The sequence below is a fragment of the Antedon mediterranea genome, chromosome 11, assembly GCF_964355755.1.
Source record: "Antedon mediterranea chromosome 11, ecAntMedi1.1, whole genome shotgun sequence".
Classification (NCBI taxonomy): Eukaryota; Metazoa; Echinodermata; class Crinoidea; order Comatulida; family Antedonidae; genus Antedon; species Antedon mediterranea.
In genome coordinates, this window is record NC_092680.1 from 14,370,610 (window position 1) to 14,392,473 (window position 21,864).

The 21,864-nt window shown below is 31.9% G+C and overlaps 1 protein-coding gene across 5 annotated transcripts in view; it reads left to right on the forward strand.

Annotated features, from left to right (window-relative positions):
• The window catches only part of LOC140062713 (probable phospholipid-transporting ATPase IM), a 43,836-nt gene that overhangs the window by 6,374 nt on the left and 15,598 nt on the right, over nt 1–21,864 (forward strand). For 4 of the 5 annotated variants that reach the window (XM_072109026.1, XM_072109028.1, XM_072109027.1 and 1 more), the window contains exons 4-13: nt 9,898–10,011; nt 10,719–10,817; nt 11,155–11,213; nt 12,222–12,380; nt 12,956–13,038; nt 13,244–13,491; nt 14,042–14,232; nt 14,353–14,515; nt 17,527–17,616; nt 18,352–18,366. In XM_072109026.1, the coding sequence (XP_071965127.1) occupies nt 9,898–10,011; nt 10,719–10,817; nt 11,155–11,213; nt 12,222–12,380; nt 12,956–13,038; nt 13,244–13,491; nt 14,042–14,232; nt 14,353–14,515; nt 17,527–17,616; nt 18,352–18,366 (1,221 nt within the window). The remainder of the gene's footprint in view (nt 1–9,897; nt 10,012–10,718; nt 10,818–11,154; nt 11,214–12,221; nt 12,381–12,955; nt 13,039–13,243; nt 13,492–14,041; nt 14,233–14,352; nt 14,516–17,526; nt 17,617–18,351; nt 18,367–21,864) is intronic. The other variant, XM_072109030.1, reaches the window with a different exon arrangement.

The window sequence follows — 21,864 nt, forward strand, 5'->3', positions numbered from 1 at the left end:
CGTGCATGGCCATGAATCAATAAACGCTATGAGATAAACAGCTCCGTACTTATGTCAATTCAATATACTTGATTATGAATTTAATCGCTAGAGAATTTGAATTGTGGCACAAGATCATTATACTCGTAGTTTTAATTATATTTTGTAATTATTATATAATTATTTCATCAGAAGTGCATTAATGAAATTGAATGATTCCCAACTGATGTTGTCCATAACATGGACTCGTTCTAGGAATCAATAATTTTTATATCCTGTTAAATCAATCAATTAATTTAATTAAAATAAGGTATTTTGTGTGCTATTTCTTTTTTTTAATTTTAAAATAATTGACAAAAATATTTGACTAAATACTAAAACAACATGTAGGCCTATAATATAGTCCTACAGTACATTTCTATGCTGAAATTACTGTGTATTCATCTGTGTGCACAACCATCTAGTATAATCAACAGAACAACAGGATACATTTATATTTAACAACTAGTTATTTTAATTTTAAAACAAAAACATAGAAAGGCATAAAAACGAACATATAAAAACGGGAAATGTACCGACGGGGGCCATTCAACAGAAGAGAACGTCAAATTAAATTATTACTAGTAAAACATGCATAGATGGCATCCCATAACTCAAACTCAACATTTTAGCGCCAAAGGTCAATTATCCCAAAACACATCCTCATAATTCATGCAGATTTGTTTTGAGACACTTCCCTTTGGCGTTAAAACAAGTAGTCTTCTTTTCCAGCTGCTTAGAGAGGGGTCTTAGCCTTCCCATCATGCATGTCGAGTTTTCTATATTTTTTGATGACAGTGCATTTTGGTTTTTTTAGGTGATCATTTAGAATAAAATGATCACCTATTGTTATTGTATGAAATCTTTATTCTTCTTATTAGGTGATCATTTAGAATAAAATGATCACCTATTGTTATTGTATGAAATCTTTATTATTTTTATTAGTTATCCGCTTAGTAGCGGATAACTCCTTGTAATCGTCCTGTTACTTTTTTTTTTTTTTTTTTTTTTTTTTCTTATTTCTTTCTTCCTCATTTTTGTGCCTCACGTATCTCAAAAACTTGTAAACATAACATTTCATAACTTTTTCAACATATGGGCATTTACGTGAAGTTGTGCACCTCCTATTTTTTAATGACGTCAGAGTTGCGCAACGTGACTTACGTGCGATTTTATGATTTTTTATGATTGATCATAGACTAAAAACCAAGCATGAATTTGTTTTGACACTTTGTGAAAATTTAAGTCATATCAAGGGCAAACTTTTTGTGGATTAAAAATGCCATGTTTTACAAGACGTTACGCGCGCACGCGCATTTCTCCTCTACTTTTGTGTCTCACATATCTCAAAAACGTGGAAACATAACATTTCATAACTTTGTCAACATATGGCCATTCACGTGAAGTTGTGCACCTCCTATTGTGAATGACGTCAGAAATGCGCAACGTGACTTACGCGCGATTTTATGAATTTCGCGTATTTAACATAGATTGAAAACCATATAACAATTTAAATTGAAACTTAGCAAAAGTTTAATTTATATCATGCGCTAACTTTCTGTGGAAAAAAAATTGCGTGTTTTACACAAAGTTATGCGCGCACGCGCATTTAAAATTCAAAATGCGCAAAATTAATTTTTAATCAACTTTCTACGCTGATCATGACATTTTGAGCATGTCAAAATTTCCCACGCGCGCGAACAATTGTATGCGCGTGGGGCGCACGTAGCGCTAAAAGTATTTTTTTTTTATTGATTTATGTTTTTCCAGCCTTTTATAGTAATTTTACCAATTTTAAAACAATTTCGACTTACAATTACGTCATACGGGCACGTTGAATTGGATACTTTACGTGCGTTTTTTATGAAAAAGTTCAAAAATTCGTCAAAATTATGCCTATTTTTAAACAGTCATAGATTATAAACTACGTGAAGAATTTTTTTTAAAATTACATATTCTGGAAGTTGATGAGTTGTAGATATCGGATCATGCATTAATATGGCTAACCGGACATTGTGACGTCATCGTATGGCCACACGAATGTAAAATATAGGATTTTTGTCTCTTTCGTTATTGCTCATCATATTCAATGGAGCGCATCACGCCTATCTGTATTCCTTTTTCTCTGAGATTTTAATATTGTCTAGGTCAATCAACTATCTTACGCATGAGTTAAAATATTTTAATTTTTATGACGTCACCATGCCTAAAAATTTTAATTAACAGCGTCATTAATTTCATCTTTACAGTAAATTTTAATCTGTTATAGCTCGTAAGAATAAAATGTGATAACCACGATTAAAACGTTTTCAGGAAGCTATGGTATTGTAGATACGAAATCATGTGAACTTTTCGCCAATCAGATGTTGTGACGTCATCATATGGCCAGTTAAATAAACAAAGTCATATTTTCATCTTTTGCGTCATAGTTCATTACATTTAAAAAAGCGCGCATTAATATTTCACGTATTCAAATTTCTTCTAAACGTTAATATGTTGTTGCTGAGATAATTTTCTTCCGAAATTACTACCTTCGCGTTTCCTTTTGAAAATTAAAATAAAATATGGGTCCCGTAATTTCACCTATTTTACACTGTTTGTGACATGTATACAGATTATACTGTGTATACTATATGACAGAAAATATACAGCATTCAGCACTAACAACACATCATATTCTTCAGTTCAGGTCATAATGACATAATCTTTTTCGGTGTGCAATATTCCAACGTATGACGTGCACGTGGCGTTTGTCGTGCGGATAACTAACTCGTCAAAGTGACGAGTTTCATGTCTAGTTTTTTTTATTCTTTCTGTACACTTTTTGTGTAACAATTATCTCAAAAAGTTGAATGGCAATGATCACAAAAAATTCACAGTGTCTTTCAAATACTTTAACTTAGCCATAATAAGCTTTTCAGCGTGATCACTCAACCGTGACGTCACGTATACGCGATTTTGTGAAATCACACTATCAATCATATCTCCATAACTCTTTATCACATATCAATAAAATTCACTATACGTAAACTTCAGGTGAAGGGTAAAAATATTAACAAATAAAAACTTACGTGTTTCAAGGTCATGCACGTGAAATCGCGTGTTAAAATTTTAAAAAGCTCAAAATTAAGTTTTGATCAATTTAGAGCATAAAATAGGCCATTTGCGTGTTTTAAAAAATTACTGCGCAAAAATAGATTTTTGCGCACAGGATTTTTAAAAAGCGTAAAAAATAAAATTTGATGTATACATCACATTCTACTCATAATCCTTAGTACAATCTCCGACTTTGAGTCCATTCAGACTTAAAATAACGCTATACGAGCACGTTAAAAATGACAAAATGCGCACATTAATTGTACAAAAGTGCTAAAAATGGTAAAAAGTAGGGCCTTTTTAAAATGAATATAACTCTTCAGAATGGCAGGTGACCCCCAATTTTTTTAACTTAATTTGGAAGCCAATAAGTTGTAGATACAAATGTATATACACATTATACGTACAAAATGGTATTACGTCATCAAATGGCCACTTCAATTTAAAAATTAGGATTTTTTTCCGTTTTGTGTAGTTTATCACATTCAATAGAGCGCATCTCCGCTATTTGAGCCCGATTTTCGCACAAATATTAGTATATGCTTGCTCAGTTACTTATCTTTCTCATGAGTTGTCAACATTTTCATTTTGATGATGTCATCACACGTAAAAACTTGAATAACGTAGGTCGTGTAATTTCACCTTCGCCGTAAATTTGAATATCTTACAGCTCTTCAGAATTGAAGGTTACCTTGATGATTATAATTTATTATAAAAGCTGATGAAATGTAGATATGAATTCATATAAAAACCAAGCCTGTCGGATGTTGTGACGTTAACATATGGCCAGATGAAGTTAAAAAGTAGTTTTTTCATCTTTTTCGTCAAAGTTATACAAATTTCAAAGAGCACGCACAGCGCTTCTACGTGCCAGATTCTCTTCCAATTCTTATATTTATTTGCTCAATTCATTATCTTTCGAAATTGTCATCTTTGAGTTTATTTTGATAATTCCATCATACCAACAAATTAGAACATGATGTGTGTCCCGTAATTTCACCTATGCTACACTGTATATATACAGTATACACTGTACATATTGTATATGGCACATAATAGGCACAACTCAGCGATATAAGCGTAGGCATCATGTCATAGGATGGCGTACATCAACTTTTTACGATCGTATGTTAACGTACGTGCATGTTTAAAAAATGTTAATTTCATTAAAATGATAACAATGATCACCTATAATTCGTCAAAGTGACGAATTAAGTTCTAGTTCTTATTAGGTGATCATTTAGAATAAAATGATCACCTATTGTTATTGTATGAAATCTTTATTCTTCTTATTAGGTGATCATTTAGAATAAAATGATCACCTATTGTTATTGTATGAAATCTTTATTCTTCTTATTCTTATTATTTATTTCTCTCTGTACAGATTTTGTGTAACAAATATCTCAAAAAGTTTAATGTTAATGATTACCAAAATTTCACAATGTCTTTCAAATACGTTAACTTAGTCCTAATAAGCTTTTCAGCGTGATCACTCATCCGTGACGTCACGTATACGCCATTTTGTGAAATCACATTATCAATCATATCTCCATAATTCATTATCACATATTAATGAAAATCACTACACGTAAACTTGAGGTCAAGATAAAAAATATTAGCAAATAAAAACTCGGGCGTTTCAAGGTCATGCGCGTGAAATCGTGCGTTGAAATTTTAAAAAGCTCAAAATTTAGTTTTTATCAATTTAGAGCATGAAATAGGCCATTTGCGTGTTTAAAAAAATTACTGCGCAAAAACACATTTTTGCGCACGCGATTTTTAAAAAGGGTAAAAAATAAAATTTGATGTATACATCATATTCTACTCACAATCCTTAGTACATTCTCCGACTTTGAGTCCATTCCGACTTAAAATAACGCTATACGAGCACGTTAAAAATGACAAAATGCACACATTAATTGTACAAAAGTGCTAAAAATGGTAAAAAAATAAGGCCTTTTTAAAATGAATATAACTCTTCAGAATGGCAGGTGACCCCCAATTTTTTTAACTTATTATGGAAGCCAATAAGTTGTAGATATAAATATATATACATATTAGACGTACAAAATGGTATGACGTCATCAAATGGCCACTTGAATTTAAAAATTAGTAATTATTATCTTTTTGTGTGGGTTATCACATTCAATAGAGCGCATCTCCGTTATTTGAGCCCAATTTTTGCACACATTTTAGTATGTGCTTGCTCAATTAATTATCTTTCTCATAAGTTGTCAACATTTTTATTTTGATGACGTCATCACGCGTAAAAACTTGAATAACTTAGGTCGTGTAATTTCAGCTACACCATACATTTGAATATCTTATAGCTCCTCAGAATTAAAGGTGACCTTGAAGATTATAATTTATTATGAAAGCTGATGAAATGTAGATATGAATTCATATAAAAATTAAGCCTATCGGATGTTGTGATGTTATCATATGGCCAGTTGAAGTTAAAAAGTAGTTTTTAAATTTCTTTAGTCGAAGTTATACAAATTTCAAAGAGCGCGCATTGCGCTTCTACGTGTCAAATTCTCTTCCAATCCTTATATTTATTTGCTCAATTCATTATCTTTCGAAATTGTCATCTTCGAGTTTATTTTGATAATTCCATCATACCAAAAAATTTGAACTTGATGTGTGTCCCATAATTTCACCCATGCTACACTGTATATAGATATACAGTATATACTGTACATTGTATATGGCATATAATAGGCATAACTCAGCAATATAAGCGTATAATAGGATGGCATACATCAACATTTTCCTATCGTATGTTAACGTACGTACATGTTTAAAAAAAATTAATTTCATTAAAATGATAAAAATGATCACCTATAATTCGTCAAAGTGACGAATTAAATTCTAGTTATTTATTTCTCTCTGTACAGATTTTGTGTAACAAATATCTCAAAAAGTTTAATGTTAATGATTACCAAAATTTCACAATGTCTTTCAAATACGTTAACTTAGTCCTAATAAGCTTTTCAGCGTGATCACTAATCCGTGACGTCGCGTATACGCCATTTTGTGAAATCACATTGTCAATCATATCTCCATAATTCATTATCACATATTAATGAAATTCACTACACGTAAACTTCAGGTCAAAGGTAAAAGTATTAGCAAATAAAAAATTGCGTGTTTCAAGGTCATGCGCGTGAAATCGCGCATTAAAATTTTAAAAAGCTCAAATTTAAGTTTTGATCAATTTAGAGCATGAAATAGGCCATTTGCGTGTTTCAAAAAATTACTGCGCAAAAACACATTTTTGCGCACGCGATTTTTAAAAAGGGTAAAAAATAAAATTTGATGTATACATCATATTCTACTCACAATCCTTAGTACATTCTCCGACTTTGAGTCCATTCCGACTTAAAATAACGCTATACGAGCACGTTAAAAATGACAAAATGTGCACATTAATTGTACAAAAGTGCTAAAAATGGTAAAAAATAAGGCCTTTTTAAAATGAATATAACTCTTCAGAATGGCAGGTGACCCCCAATTTTTTTAACTTATTATGGAAGCTAATAAGTTGTAGATATAAATATATATACATATTAGACGTACAAAATGGTATGACGTCATGAAATGGCCACTTGAATTTAAAAATTAGTAATTTTTATCTTTTTGTGTGGGTTATCACATTCAATAGATCGCATCTCCGTTATTTGAGCCCGATTTTTGCAGATATTTTAGTATGTGCTTGCTCAATTAATTATCTTTCTCGTGAGTTGTCAACATTTTTATTGTGATGACGTCATCACGCGTAAAAACTTGAATAACATAGGTCGTGTAATTTCAGCTACACCATACATTTGAATATCTTATAGCTCCTCAGAATTAAAGGTGACCTTGAAGATTATAATTTATTATGAAAGCTGATGAAATGTAGATATGAATTCATATCAAAATTAAGCCTATCGGATGTTGTGATGTTATCATATGGCCAGTTGAAGTTAAAAAGTAGTTTTTAAATTTCTTTAGTCGAAGTTATACAAATTTCAAAGAGCGCGCATTGCGCTTCTACGTGTCAAATTCTCTTCCAATCCTTATATTTATTTGCTCAATTCATTATCTTTCGAAATTGTCATCTTCGAGTTTATTTTGATAATTCCATCATACCAAAAAATTTGAACTTGATGTGTGTCCCATAATTTCACCTATGCTACACTGTATATAGATATACAGTATATACTGTACATTGTATAATGGCATATAATAGGCATAACTCAGCACTATAAGCGTATAATAGGATGGCATACATCAACATTTTCCTATCGTATGTTAACGTAGGTACATGTTTAAAAAAATTAATTTCATTAAAATGATAAAAATGATCACCTATAATTCGTCAAAGTGACGAATTAAATTCTAGTTTATGATTTAATTCCATACAATAAGTAAAGATAATTTTGTTAGAAATACTTTGGTTTTTAAAAATAATTTTCAATTTTTGTTTATTTGGAAACTTGCTGCAAAATTAGGTAACCTAGACTTGTATGATACAGACCATGTGAACCTAATTTGGCATTTTCACTTAATTTGACGTTACACCCGCATCAACATTATTAGCAATAAATATTCCTTTAATATTTTGTGTAAAAATTTGATATTTTCAATTGCAAGTCAATAGAAATTTATCAAAGCATGGTAAAACTTTTTAGTATTTGTAAAATTGTTGATTCACTCGTTCGTGGCCTTTCTACAAGCACTGTACATAGTGAAGGACACATGATGTGATGTATTTTAGCAACGACCTAATTCTGTGTATGAACACCAAATACCGGGATAATTCAATTGTTAATATTACGCATTAGGCATTTCCTTTTGTCTACTGCAATACACAGTCTACTACTAATTCCTCTTTCACTATCACCGAATGTCATATTTCATCTTCTTTCTGCAAACTGCATTTTATGTAAAATTAAATAAATATATGGGCCTATTTAATTTTTTTAAATCTATAAACGGTAAAAATGGGAAATATAAGCCGATTTTAATAATTTAAGCAGTCCGCTATAAATACCAGCATGCATTGAACGCAGATTTAAATTTTCATTTTTCTTCTGTGATTCACCCACTTTCGATCTTGAAACCGTGAAGCTCAAAACAAATGTAAGAACCTTTCAGCAAAAGTACCAGGATTCTGTCAAATTAATGCAGCTTAACTGCGTTTATACAGTACAACACCTTAAATTTGAACACGTCTTTAATTGTTAGCGTGTTGTAAGGGTCAAGTTGTTGTGTTTTCCTCATGTATGCTCACATGCATTATGAATTTATATGAGTTTATTAAAGGATTTTAACAAAGGATAATACTTAATTTAAAATTTAATTTCTTTAAATCTGCTTTTGAAATTAAATCGGTTAAGAATAAAGATATGTAAAAAAATGATCTACTATGCCCTACATATACTTTTATTAATAATGAGAGGTCAAAGCAATATACTTCTTTCCAACATGCCAACAGCAACCAGGAATCTACAAAATTTTCAGCCAAGTAGCCTTTTTCACAATTAAAATCTCATTACACAAAACCTCTTCATTGTTATACAACACACTTCTCGTACAGTAGTCATGTTACTGTATATGCGTGTTGTATAAACGCGCCCCTGGACAACGTCAGGCTATGCCTATAGCCAGCGTACAATGTTCATACTTTACCGCTGTTTACCAGGTAGGCCTACAAAGCTAAGCCAAGCTATGCTACTTAGGTAGTGCATTGTTTCTCTCTTTTTATCATATTTAACCATAAAACGTACATTTAAAGACAAGTTATCACCTGGTTTAATGTTTTTCAATTAATTTTTACAAAACATCAAAAATTGTAGCGATAGTGTCTTTAATACTAGTGAAGTCCCAATTTGCATTTTTGTGAAGGCAGTATATGTGTTTTGATGTTAAAGTATCTTATTTTACATAACCTCATGCACTTTATGTTACGTAGAATAAATTTTACAGTGATCAGACTCCTACCAATAAATAATAATGATCGTTTTTGTATTGTAGATGCTAGGTACAAAGTACTCAGTCAAGCCCTGTGAACAGTTATTATATCGTATAACTGTATAATTATTGGAATATAATCAGCGTTCTTATATTAATCCCTACTGCCATTCATCAGTTATTTACCATCAATGTCATTGAAATTTCTGTTCATATTAGCTATATTATTTTAATCCATTCTGTAGGCGTTTCATAACAAGCCCATGAGTCATTTTACTAAATGATTAATAATGAGAAATTATTAAGTATGATTAGTTTTGTGAACATTAAAGACGATTGATGCAGTGAAATTAAGACATTTTCCCTAACTACATTTTATTCAACAAGGCTATACATGGCTGCAGTCGCGTGCTCAAGTTAGTGTTTACCGACCAACCGACCGACCGACATAGTGAGCTGTAGAGACGCATTGCACACGACTAAAAATAAATACTATCATGGGTCTATTGCAATAAATTGTTTCATCTTTAAACTGTTAAAAATGTGAAAAATATGTGGATTCTAATAATTTAAGCGGCCCACTATGATGTTGTGTAGCATAGCAAAAGATGGTGTTGTGTATGCTGTGGCTATGTTGCACTGGTGAAAATAGTTAAATGTTTCTAGAGGAAATTATTTTAACATGGGGTACAGTATAGACCAGTTCCTCTGGTTTAAATCAATTATCAATTTAAAGTTGGACATGTAAACTACATTCATCCTAACCATTTGATGGTGGTTTCTTTGAGGTTATTTTGTTACTCTTAAAATATTTTGTTCTTGCAGGATAATTATATAAAAACTTCCAAGTATAACCTCCTCACATTTTTACCAATCAATCTGTTGGAGCAGTTTTTGCGAATAGCTAATTTCTACTTTTTGATGTTGTTGATTTTGCAGGTAACTTTAACAAATAATTTAATTTTTTTTATTAGGATTATCAATAGTAAATTAATCACCATCCTATTAGGTAGGTGGTAATCCCTCTGATACAGGGGCTACTTTGTGAACCAGTTCACCGGGATAACCTCACTTAAACAGTGAGTGAGTGGCCGAGCGGTTAAGACAGTGGAACCATAATCACGTAGCCATAACATCGGCAGTGGTTCGAGGCTCACTCACTCCATGGTTCTGGTGGTAGAACGAGTCTTCTCGGATAAGGACTATAAACCGTAGGTCCAGTGTACACAACTTGCTCGTGTGCACTTTAAAGAACCTAGTACATCTTTCGAGACGAGTAGGGGGTTACCCCGGTGTACTAGTACATCACAACCACTGATCACCAACTGGGCCCTCTGGGAGATCAGTCTTTGACTGAAGAGGTCGCCCAGTATAAAGATAAAACAAACAAACAAACAAACAAACAAACTGGGTTGTATTGTTTATTTATAGTCCTTATTTGAGAAGACTTGTTCCACCACCAGAACTAGGAGCGAGTCGGCCTCGAACTCATGCCATTATTGTTGGCTCTTTAGGTACAGTAAACAGCCTTAACCACCTGGCCATTTTTACTTGCTCAACAAAATTAACAAACATACACAAATTTGGCTTTAAATTGTTGAAAAAGGAGATGAAAATATTAACATTTTGTATTAATATTTGTGTAGTTCATTGATGTCATCTCATCCTTGAATCCTGTGACAACAGCTTTACCTCTTTTGTTTGTACTTACGGTATCCGCAGTAAAAGATGGCATTGATGATTATGTAAGTATGTAATTAAAACAAAAGTGTAATTAATTGGTAAATATTTGCAAGTTGATACAGTTTGTGTCTTTGATAATCTTCCACAGTTATTTCACATTAACACATACTGAGTACAGTATTAGAGTAAATTTCCATACAGGTTGATTACACAAAATTACTTTACTAAAGTACAACCCTTCCCTTAAGACATACCCCTATTGATGTGTTACAATTCGTTTAAATGAATGTGGGAAAATATATGTGTTAACACTACAAGCCCTCTTCAGGGGACATCCTGCAGTACTGTAGGTATTAAAATGACTTTACAGTTACATTTATTTATTTTTTTTTTATTTAGAAAAGACATAAAAGTGATGGAATTGTAAACAACAGAACTGCTGGTATATTGGATTCACAGTAAGTTTGGCTTCATTATATAATTTTATTAATAAATGTAATTTTTTAAAAATGTGGTGTTTATGATGGTTGCCTATTACAAACATAGGATCTTGCTCTCAACTTATTTATCTTTTAACAAACACCTCTCTCTAATAAACACGCCCTGCCCCCTTCCACCACCTATAACATTGTTCAGAATAAACACCGTGCCAAATGCACATACTGTACAGTAATATTGTAGTACAACGCATTTATATTTATAGTAGAATTAGAAGAAAATAGTTGTAAAAAAATAAAAAATGATCCACAATTTACCAATGCATTTTTCCCCTAGAATAAACGTCCCCTAAAAACCCTCCCTCACATGGTGAAATAGGCGAAAACCTCTGTAAACTGTAATTAATATCATCCATCATTTTAGCTTTATAACAAGTATAATTTTTAAACCTTAATTACCTTTAATTACTAGTTATTGGTGCTTAATATTAGTTTCTTATTGAGTTCATCAATCATTGTAACATTGTTGGATATTGATACTGATTATTAATAACAGTCTCCCAATAAATAATTGATTATTGACTAATATATATCCTGTATATAATAGCATGAAGGAATTTATTATAAGTAGGTGTGTTTGAATAGAATTAATTGATTTATACTTGCTACGTTACTTCTTATAATATTTACTTTTATTGATTTGCCACCATAGTAATAAACAAACTATTATTGTATTATATCAAATTAGTTATTAATATACAGTACTATAAAAAATAAATAATGTGTTAAAATTATTTGAATGAGGTTAATTAAACATGTAATATTATATTTTATTGAATTTTACAATGTTAATATACAAAATTATATTACTAAAAACAGTAATTGTATGTAATTATTTTATTTTAAAAATGGCATAGTTCATACAATTGCTGACTGAGGGCACAATTTGTTTATTCAACTTAATATGTCACTTTTTTAATTGCGTATAATTTTATGTGATTAATTTGTTTGTTTTGTCTAACTTTTTAGAGATGGCAAGCGAGACCTAGTGGATACAAGATGGCGCAATGTAACGGTTGGAGATATAATAAAACTGAAAAATAATGACTTTGTAACAGCGGATATCTTGGTATTATCCAGTAGTGAGCCCCATAGCGTAGTGTATGTAGAGACAGCTGAGCTTGATGGGTATGTTATGTATAGCAAGTCACTTGGCCTTTAGTGTTCAATTGTGATTGCCAATTGGTCAATAATATAATATATATTTTAGAATTTTGTTTCCTCACTTATATTTAAAGGTGTATTGTCCCCCAAAAACATGAAAAATGAAGATTAATTAAATCAGACTTTAAATAGGTTATTTTGTAGTTTAATAAAGTTAATCACTTCCATAGAAAAAAAAACGGAAAAAAATAATGTTTTCACTTATAAAATAACATGATAAATGGTTAAATTCAACCAAAAATCCATTGGCTGGCAGCCAATTTGACCATTTTTTGCTTTAAATTCCAGTTTTTATTTTCAGGTAAATAATTTTTTTTTCGATCTAAATTTTGGTCAAAGTCAATAACTATTATGTGACGTTAACATGGCAAATTCAACAACAAAAATTAAAAAAAAAGATCTGTTTAGACACAAAATGAATTTAAATCTACACTCTGGACGACATGAAATCAAATTTGTTGAATTAATTTCATATTATATTATTGTATATAAATTGAATCCATAACAAATTGAATTGATACATATTTGATATTTTCTAGTGAAACCAATTTAAAAGTCAAACAAGCTCTACCAGAAACTTCACCATTGGGAGAAGATTTAGACAAACTTGGAAACTTCAATGGTAAGTTGAAAATTCTACCATTAACTGGACATTCAAATTTACTTAAGCGTGGTTTCCACTAGGACGTAATGTTTGAATTGTGTCTATTGTATATAACTTGTCTTACTTCAATCCCAAATCCTATTTTATATTCTTTACTTAATTTATAACCGCCAAGCCAATAACTCTACTTCCAACTGTACTCGATATGTCGTTTTCTTGTTAGGTGAAGTAAAATGCGAGGCTCCAAATAATCGCCTCGATCGATATGAGGGAACATTAATCTGGGGAGAAGAGAAGTTTGCATTAAACAATGATCAGTTGTTACTCCGAGGCTGTCGAATACGCAACACGCAGTGGTGTTACGGTATTGTCATCTTCGCCGGTAAAGACACAAAGCTGATGCAAAATAGCGGCAAATCTAAATTTAAGAGAACCAGTCTTGATAAACTTATGAACAAACTGGTAATATCGGTAAGTTGATTAGAAATCTTTTATGACCAGTGGCACATATACGCAGCTGCAACAAAGCTTAATTATACTCGCTTTGAACCATTACATCACTGTAAATATTTTAAACATTACTCTTCCTCTATCTTTTTTGGTAGTAGAAATCATTCATTTTCCGTGGAAATAGACATGTAAGCATAACAAATTAGTAGGTGAATAATAGAATGTGTAACCTACTTACATCAGTACAATTAGTATGTGTGAGTATAGGGTATAAGTTTACACTCTGTAATTCAGCTGTATTGGATAGGCTTCATAGATGCAAAATTGAGAGTTTGGAGAAATATTAACAGGGTTGTTTGATTTAAGTGCTAAAATAATTTGTTTTTATATTGAATTGAACTTTTGGTTTTCTTTCTTTATTTCTTTAACTGAACATCGTTAGGCTGATATTAATAATGATTTTTTAAATATTTGGGAATAAAAATAGGTAACACATTCTGGATTTGAGAGTTTGTGATTATACAAGTATCAACTTTCAAGTAATTTAATTGTACTCTGTATTCTTTTGTAGATTTTTGTACTACTACTTGTGATATGCTTGATCTGTTCTATTTGCTGTTCCGTCTGGGAATACACATATGGAACCGATTTTCAGGTATATCTACCGTGGGATCAGAAGAATGGCGCCATTATAGCAACGTTTAACTTCTTCTCATATATAATTGTACTCAACACGCTTGTGCCAATCTCACTATATGTAACGTAAGTAGCCTAAAACAGAGCAAAATATCAATATCAGATATCAATATATTAACAGTGTATATTATTATATTTTGATTAAAAAGAGTTTTTAAGAGTATTTTAAACGTTTGTATATTTTAGGGTTGAGTTGATCAGGCTTTTCCAAAGTTTTTGGATAAACTGGGATGTGAAGATGTATTATGATGAGAAGGACTGCACTGCTAAAGCCCGAACTACGACCCTGAATGAGGAACTTGGGCAAATCCAGTATGTGTTTTCAGACAAGACAGGAACCTTAACTCAGGTATTGTCGTCACACAAATAAAATGATGTGTAGTAGTAAAATTAAAAGATAAGTTATGACAATTCATTGATGAGAAAATGATGAACCGTCTAGTGGTCTTCTACAAACGGGGTATCTTGGTTTGACAGCATGTTCTGGGTAAATTGTAGCCATCAGGTAATAGGCCAGTAAGTAACATATTCATTACACTATGTTTAGCAACTTTTTTTACGACGGACCAAAAAAAAGACCTCAGACATACTTCCATGGTAGTTTTCTTATGTGGTAGGTATTTGATTTTGTTTATCCTGACATCAAAATATAAATGGGAATGGTGCCTTAGACCCAAAATACTTCAAGTTGAGATAGAATATAAATGGGAATGGTGCCTTAGACCCAAAATACTTCAAGTTGAGATAGAATATAATGGGAATGGTGCCTTAGACCCAAAATACTTCAAGTTGAGATAGAATATAAATGGGAATGGTGCCTTAGACCCAAAATACTTCAAGTTGAGATAGAAGTATAAAATTTGGTATGGCAACTCGTATCGAAATTTCGCAACTTTGAGTTGATTACAGATGAATCACTGTGTCTATTTATTCATTTCCCGGAAAACGACAGGTATTGCCAGTTACTTACTATGTGTATTCGAGAACCATCTAGTAAGTCATAATTGAATAAATATTTGGTTTACAAACTTTTTATATACAGTAGACCATCACCATATCCGTTGCAAGATTGATGTTGAGTGCAAAATTCACACCAATCAGAGGTTGTACCGCAGCGTGCACAGAGGATAAACTTTTTTTTTTTGCCTTTAATATTATAGATATTTGTAATTTTGTATGTATTTTTGTATGTACCCCATTTGGAAAATGAATTTCCAACATATTATAATTATAAAGGACCAATAAATAGTATCTTATGTTCACTGGTCAAATAAGGATGCCAAGCTTTTACACATAACTTGGTAAAATTGTTTAAATTTTGCAGTGACTAAATTGATTTGATAGTTTCTGCGACTGTATTATTTGTATTTAAGTGAAAATTGTCCAAATTTATTGTCTATGAAATTAGCATAAGTTTCAGGCAATTTTAAACGTTTACAAAATTGCCATGAGTGCGCAGATTTTTGCATGCGCGTTAAGGGAGCGTGCCCAAATGTTTTTACTCCGTTTAACTAGTTACTAACTAGTTTAACGATTTACCGTTATATGCGAGCTAATTTAAATGGGGTTGGGCGTGTTCAGTGAGGCATATCAACCCCTCCGTTTACTAGCCACTAGCGTTAATACGTACTCTTTTTGCTCGATTTCTGTTTCACAACCTTTCTTTAGTAATTTCATCATATTTTATTCACTTTTCAACTTGAAACCACGTTATACGAGCATGTTAAAAGTGACAGGCATGCACGTGCAAGTTAACAAAATGGTGAAAATATGCTAAGATCGTCAGAATGCTTGGGAACCCCTATTTTCCATTTTCTTAAAGTGTATGTGTCATATGTTTTTATTATGAAAATAAGAGAAAAAAAAATTAATTACGTCATCATTGATTGCATTTTAAATTTTTTTAAAATAGTTTCGACAATCAAACAAACTATAACATTTTCTTGGAACGAAATAACAAACTTAACATTAATCTTCTTTTAAAATTTTCATATATTAACGTTGGAAGGTCAAAGACAGAATAAATAAATAAAATAAACAAATCATTCTCTTTCGAATGAGTTAAAAATATTTTAATTTTTATGACGTTATCATCAAAATTAAAAAAAACATGGGTCACATATTTTCAACTTTACAGTAAATTTCAATCTGTTATAGACTCTTCAGAATAAAAAGTGATACTCATGATGAAAACTTTCCACGAAGCTATTGGATCGTAGATATGAATAAATGTAAACATTTTGCCAATCGGATGTTGTGACGCGATCATATGTTGATAAGTTGAATAAAAAAAAGTCAGATTTTCATCTCTTACGTCATAGTTCATCACATGTAAAAGTGTGCGCATCTATATTCTACGTAATATGTTGTTGCTCGGATTATTATTTTCTTCAAAAATTGCTATCTTTGTGTTTCATTTTGATGACGTCATCATGTTAAAAATTGGAATAAAAGGTGGTCCCATAATGTTACCAATGCTACACTTTATGTAATATGTATACAGAATTTAGTGTATACTGACACAAAATAAAGAGTACACTAACATTTTATTTTCTTCAGGTCATAATGGCATAATATTTTTTTCTATGCATAATATTGTAATGTATGACATTTATTTATTTATTTATTTATTTATTACCATATTTACTGAGGCTAGCCTATCCAGTTCCTAATAGAACTGATCATTCAGGGCCCTCGATAAAACATACATACAGTACAACACATAAAATATTAAATATTCAAATGACATAAAATATATTAAAGGCTTAAAAATTTACAATGATAATATAAAATTCATATAAAAGTTAAAATCGTTGACAGATAAAAAATATATATATATACATAGTACGAACAATATTAACTGGAAATAAATTGTTTAAGTTCACGTTTAAAGGAAATAACATTTTCAGATTGTCGATTGATTTTGGGAATCATATTAAAATACATAGGCGCTTTATAACTGAAACATTGTTTAAAAATCTCTAAAGAAGGTCGAGGAATAATATAATTACAATTAGAGATGGATCTGGTAGTAGGTCGACCTCCGGGCTGAGTCCTGGTTAACATGCGACTGATGTAATCCGGAACGGTATTGATGGAAGCCCGATAGGCAAGACAACCAAGTTGAAACTGATAACGTTGAGAAACGGATGAGATAGAAATGGTGTTATCCATGCACATGGTTTGTCGTGCGAAACTAACTCATAAGTTAAAGTTGCAAATTTCCGATATGAATTGTCATACCAAATTTCATGCTTCTAAAGCACTAGACCGTTTATTTATCAATGTTTAAAATAGATAAATATGAGATAATTTATATTTGTTTGAGTTATTGATACAAAATTGTTCTATTTCCTACAGAATATGATGACCTTCAACAAGTGTAGTATATCAGGCAAGAAGTTTGGTGAATTAAAAAACAAAGCTGGAGAAATAGTTACAGTTGATGAGGTTTGTGCTCTAGTTGTATTTTAAAATTGAATTTGATGATTTTAGATTCAAATAAAAATCCAGTGTGTATTATCAGTATGGTGAATGGGCAAACAAAAGCTGTTGGGTTTTACAGGCCACTCAGTTGCAATATGTTTGAAATATATAAACGACATAATCAAACAAGTGACGCATGTAAGTGAGAGACGCAATCAATATTAAATTAAGTCTCCTCACAAAAAGAATAATTCATATTTTTGTACTGCATCCCATGTACTTGCAGGCCCGTAGCCAAGCCAAGGGGGGTTTTTATGGTTCGGCAACCCCCCCCCCCCCTTACAGCAAACCCCTCTTAACCGACTTCGAACCCCGATTTCCGACATGCCCAATACCCTCACCTCATCTCTGAAAATCCTCCGAATATGTGCCCCACAGTACAAAAGATTATTCGTAAATTGAAAATTTTGTAAACTTATTCGTGAATAACTTATACCTTCTTCCCTACTTCTACATACATTGAGCAATACGTGTGAGAGTACCATTTCCGCCCATAGGGCTGTCATTTAATAAAATTTGCTTTGCCTTAGGAGGAGCGGGGCAGTGACCCAAATATTGGTGTCCAAATCCCCCCTTTGACAGATCCTGGCTACGGCCCTGATATGCCTCTTGTCTTTCATTTATTTTATTTCTATTCTTTATTATTGATTTTTTTTTTCTTTTGTTATAATCATTGTGTTTCTATATTGATTTTCCAAGATGTGGAAATATAAGGTATGGCCAATTGTTGCGCAATGCTTTGTTAAATGCAGCATTATGAAATACGTGTTTCTGTATGTTAATGTATTTTATAGGACATTACTCAATTGATGTTTATGTTTTATGTGTTGTTTATTATGTTTTTTTTATATATTATGCCTCGTTAATTATGTATGTACATTTTTTGTTTTGTATTTTGCATTTAACATGGCTGGCAGATTTATGTGTCGTACTAATGTTTAACTTTCTAAATGTATGAATGTTTTTTATTTAATTATGTGTTTTGTGTCAATATAAACAAACAACTAATTATAAATATACCAACAATTACAAAAAAATTAGATATGCTTGATACAATTTGACACGTGACTTCATGGCTTTCCAATTTTGCTTTGAGAAATATAAAAAAACACAAACATAAATGTTTTACACAAGCTGATATTATAAACTTTATTATATTATTTATATTTTTAATCCATGTATATTAGTTCATATAGAATGTTCTCTATAAATAAACCTTTATTAATGATTTTGATGATGTAAACTAATTGTTTCCTGAGATTTAGACAACTTGCCTGTTTGTCTGGCTATATTTCCTACATAGACTCATAATGTACTTGTGCGTGTCTCGTAGGTGTGAAGTATCACATGACTGCATACACAATAAGTGGTTTAATGTTGAACAAAGTAATTTATTACATATTGAGGATTACACGCTGGTTAACAGAAGAAGTGGAGGACTGGCTTTATATATTCATAATTCTATTTCTTTTAAAACCCGAGCAGATCTAAATTTAATTAAAAATAACCTAACTAATAACGATCATTCTGAATCGATATTTGTGGAAATCATTAATCCTGACTCTAAAAATATAATTGTTGGAAATGTTTACCGCGCACACAGGACAGACACAGACTTATTTATTTCAGATCTTAATGATACCTTATTAAAAGTAACAGAAGAGAACAAGAAATGCTATGTATCTGGGGACTTTAATTTTGATTTACTTTGTGTTAATATGAATATAACAATTAATGACTTTTTAAATATCTTCGACATGAACAATATGTTTCCCCTTATTGATAGACCAACACAAATAACGCATAGATCAGCCACTCTTCTTGACAATATCTTTACTAATGTAATCACACATCCTATCAAATCTGGTGTGTTTATATGGGATGTTACAGACCATTACCCTGTTTTTCAAATCACGAATTCCCTGAAAGTTAAACACAAAAGTAATATTGGATACACACGATCACGGTCATTTAAACAACAAAATATACATCGCTTCATAGACACGATACAAACAACTGAATGGAACAATGTACTTCAAGAACAATCGCCTGAAATAGCATAATAATATATTTTCAGACAAGATTACAAACACAATACATCCGTCTGAGAAATCGCATTGGCATAAATGGTGTTGCTCTTAACTGGTTCCAGTCATATCTTACAGGAAGACGTCAGCTAGTCTGTATCAATGATGCATTCTCAGATGAAGCTTGCCTGGAATATGGTGTACCACAGGGGTCAGTAATTGGGCCTGGCCAGTTTTCCATTTATACGCTTCCCCTTGGTGACATTATTCGCAAACACAGTCTACATTTCCATTTCTATGCAGATGATACACAGATTTATGTGTCAGTAAATCCAGTGCAAAGGGATGTTGCTGCAGCAATCAGTAAGATGGAAGCCTGTATAGAAGATGTTCGCAATTGGATGACAACAAATTACCTAAAGTTGAATGATGGAAAGACAGAGTTTATTATCGTCGGGTCTAAATGTAACATCTCCAAAATCAACATCACACATATCAGAATCGGAAACTCTAACATCGCTCCCTCATCGGTGGTCCGGAATCTGGGAATCATGCTGGATAGTAATCTCACTATGGAAGCACAAATAACAACTGTATCCAAAGCAGCATGCATATCGATTAGGAACCTTGGTCGTATTCGCGGTAATCTTAACAAGAAAACAGCTGAATTGATTGTACACTCATTTGTCACTTCTAAAATTGACATTGGTAATGCCTTGTTGTTTGGCATACCAAAATCTCAAATACAACGTTTGCAGCGCTTGCAAAATATGGCAGCTAGAATTGTAACTTATACAAAATCAAACGCTCACATAACTCCTGTCCTGATGGATTTGCATTGGTTGCCTGTTCAACAACGTATTAAGTACAAACTTGCGTTGTTTGTATTCAAGATCCTAAATGACAGTGCTCCTGCTTATTTATCTGACCTTGTGGATCGTTACGAATCATCCCGCAGAGGCCTACGATCATTGTCACAAAACCTTCTTCAAGAGCGTAGAGCGAAAAATCAGTGGGGTCAGAGATCTTTTTACGTTGCGGCCGCAAGTGTATGGAACAGCTTACCAGCAACAGTTAAATGCTCAACTAGTCTAAACAGTTTCAAGACCAACCTAAAGACGTCGCTATTCGCTGATGTTCTCGCACGTTGTTAATGCACAAAGCGCCATGAGCGCCACATGGGTGGAGGATACCGGCGCTATATAAGTTTTCATTTATTATTATTATTATTATGTTTTCCTATACAATCTAAGCACAAAAAATCTAAATATAATCGCATTCCTTGAAATCCATGGATTACTAAAACCATTATAAAATCTATAAATCGTAAAAATAAGCTCTATAAAAAGTATATTTCATCGCCAACCACCACAAATAAAAATTTACTCGCTATCGTAATATACTTACCTCAATACTCAGAAACGCAAAGAAAAAATACTACACAGAAGAACTAAATAAAACCCAAAACGACCTAAAGAAAACTTGGAATATTCTTAATGGACTTCTATTCTAGGCCGAAAACAAAATTACCACTTACAGGCTAATATGAAAATAAATGAGACGGAAGTTAATGACCCTAACGTAATCGCTAACAGCTTTAATAATTATTTTTGTAATGTTGGTCCTGAACTTGCCTAAAAAATTCAATCAACCCAAAACGATGAATTTAGGAATCATCTGAAGAACTTATCATCACCAATTAATTCCTTGTTTTTTCTACCAACCGATGTTAATGAAATAATTAGCACATGTAACTTACTTAATTCAAACTCAAGTCCGGGATATGACGATTTAAAAATGAGTATCATAAAGTATGTTATCCACTCCTTGGCAATTCCTCTAACACATATCTTCAATATGTCTATCCTTTCTGGTATTTTTCCAACAAAACTTAAAATATCAAAGGTAGTACCAATTCACAAAGCAGGTTCTTATAATAAAATTCAAAATTACCGTCCAATATCTGTATTGCCAGCGTTTTCAAAAATTTTCGAACGAATTATCCATAATCACCTATATAAATTTATAAATAATAATACTTTACTTTATGACCGGCAATACGGGTTTCGTAGTAAATATTCATCTTACATGGCAGTACTAGAAGCGTATAATGATATAGTTACAAGACTTGATAACAATCATCATGCTATGGGTATATTTTTGGACCTCGCAAAGGCATTTGATA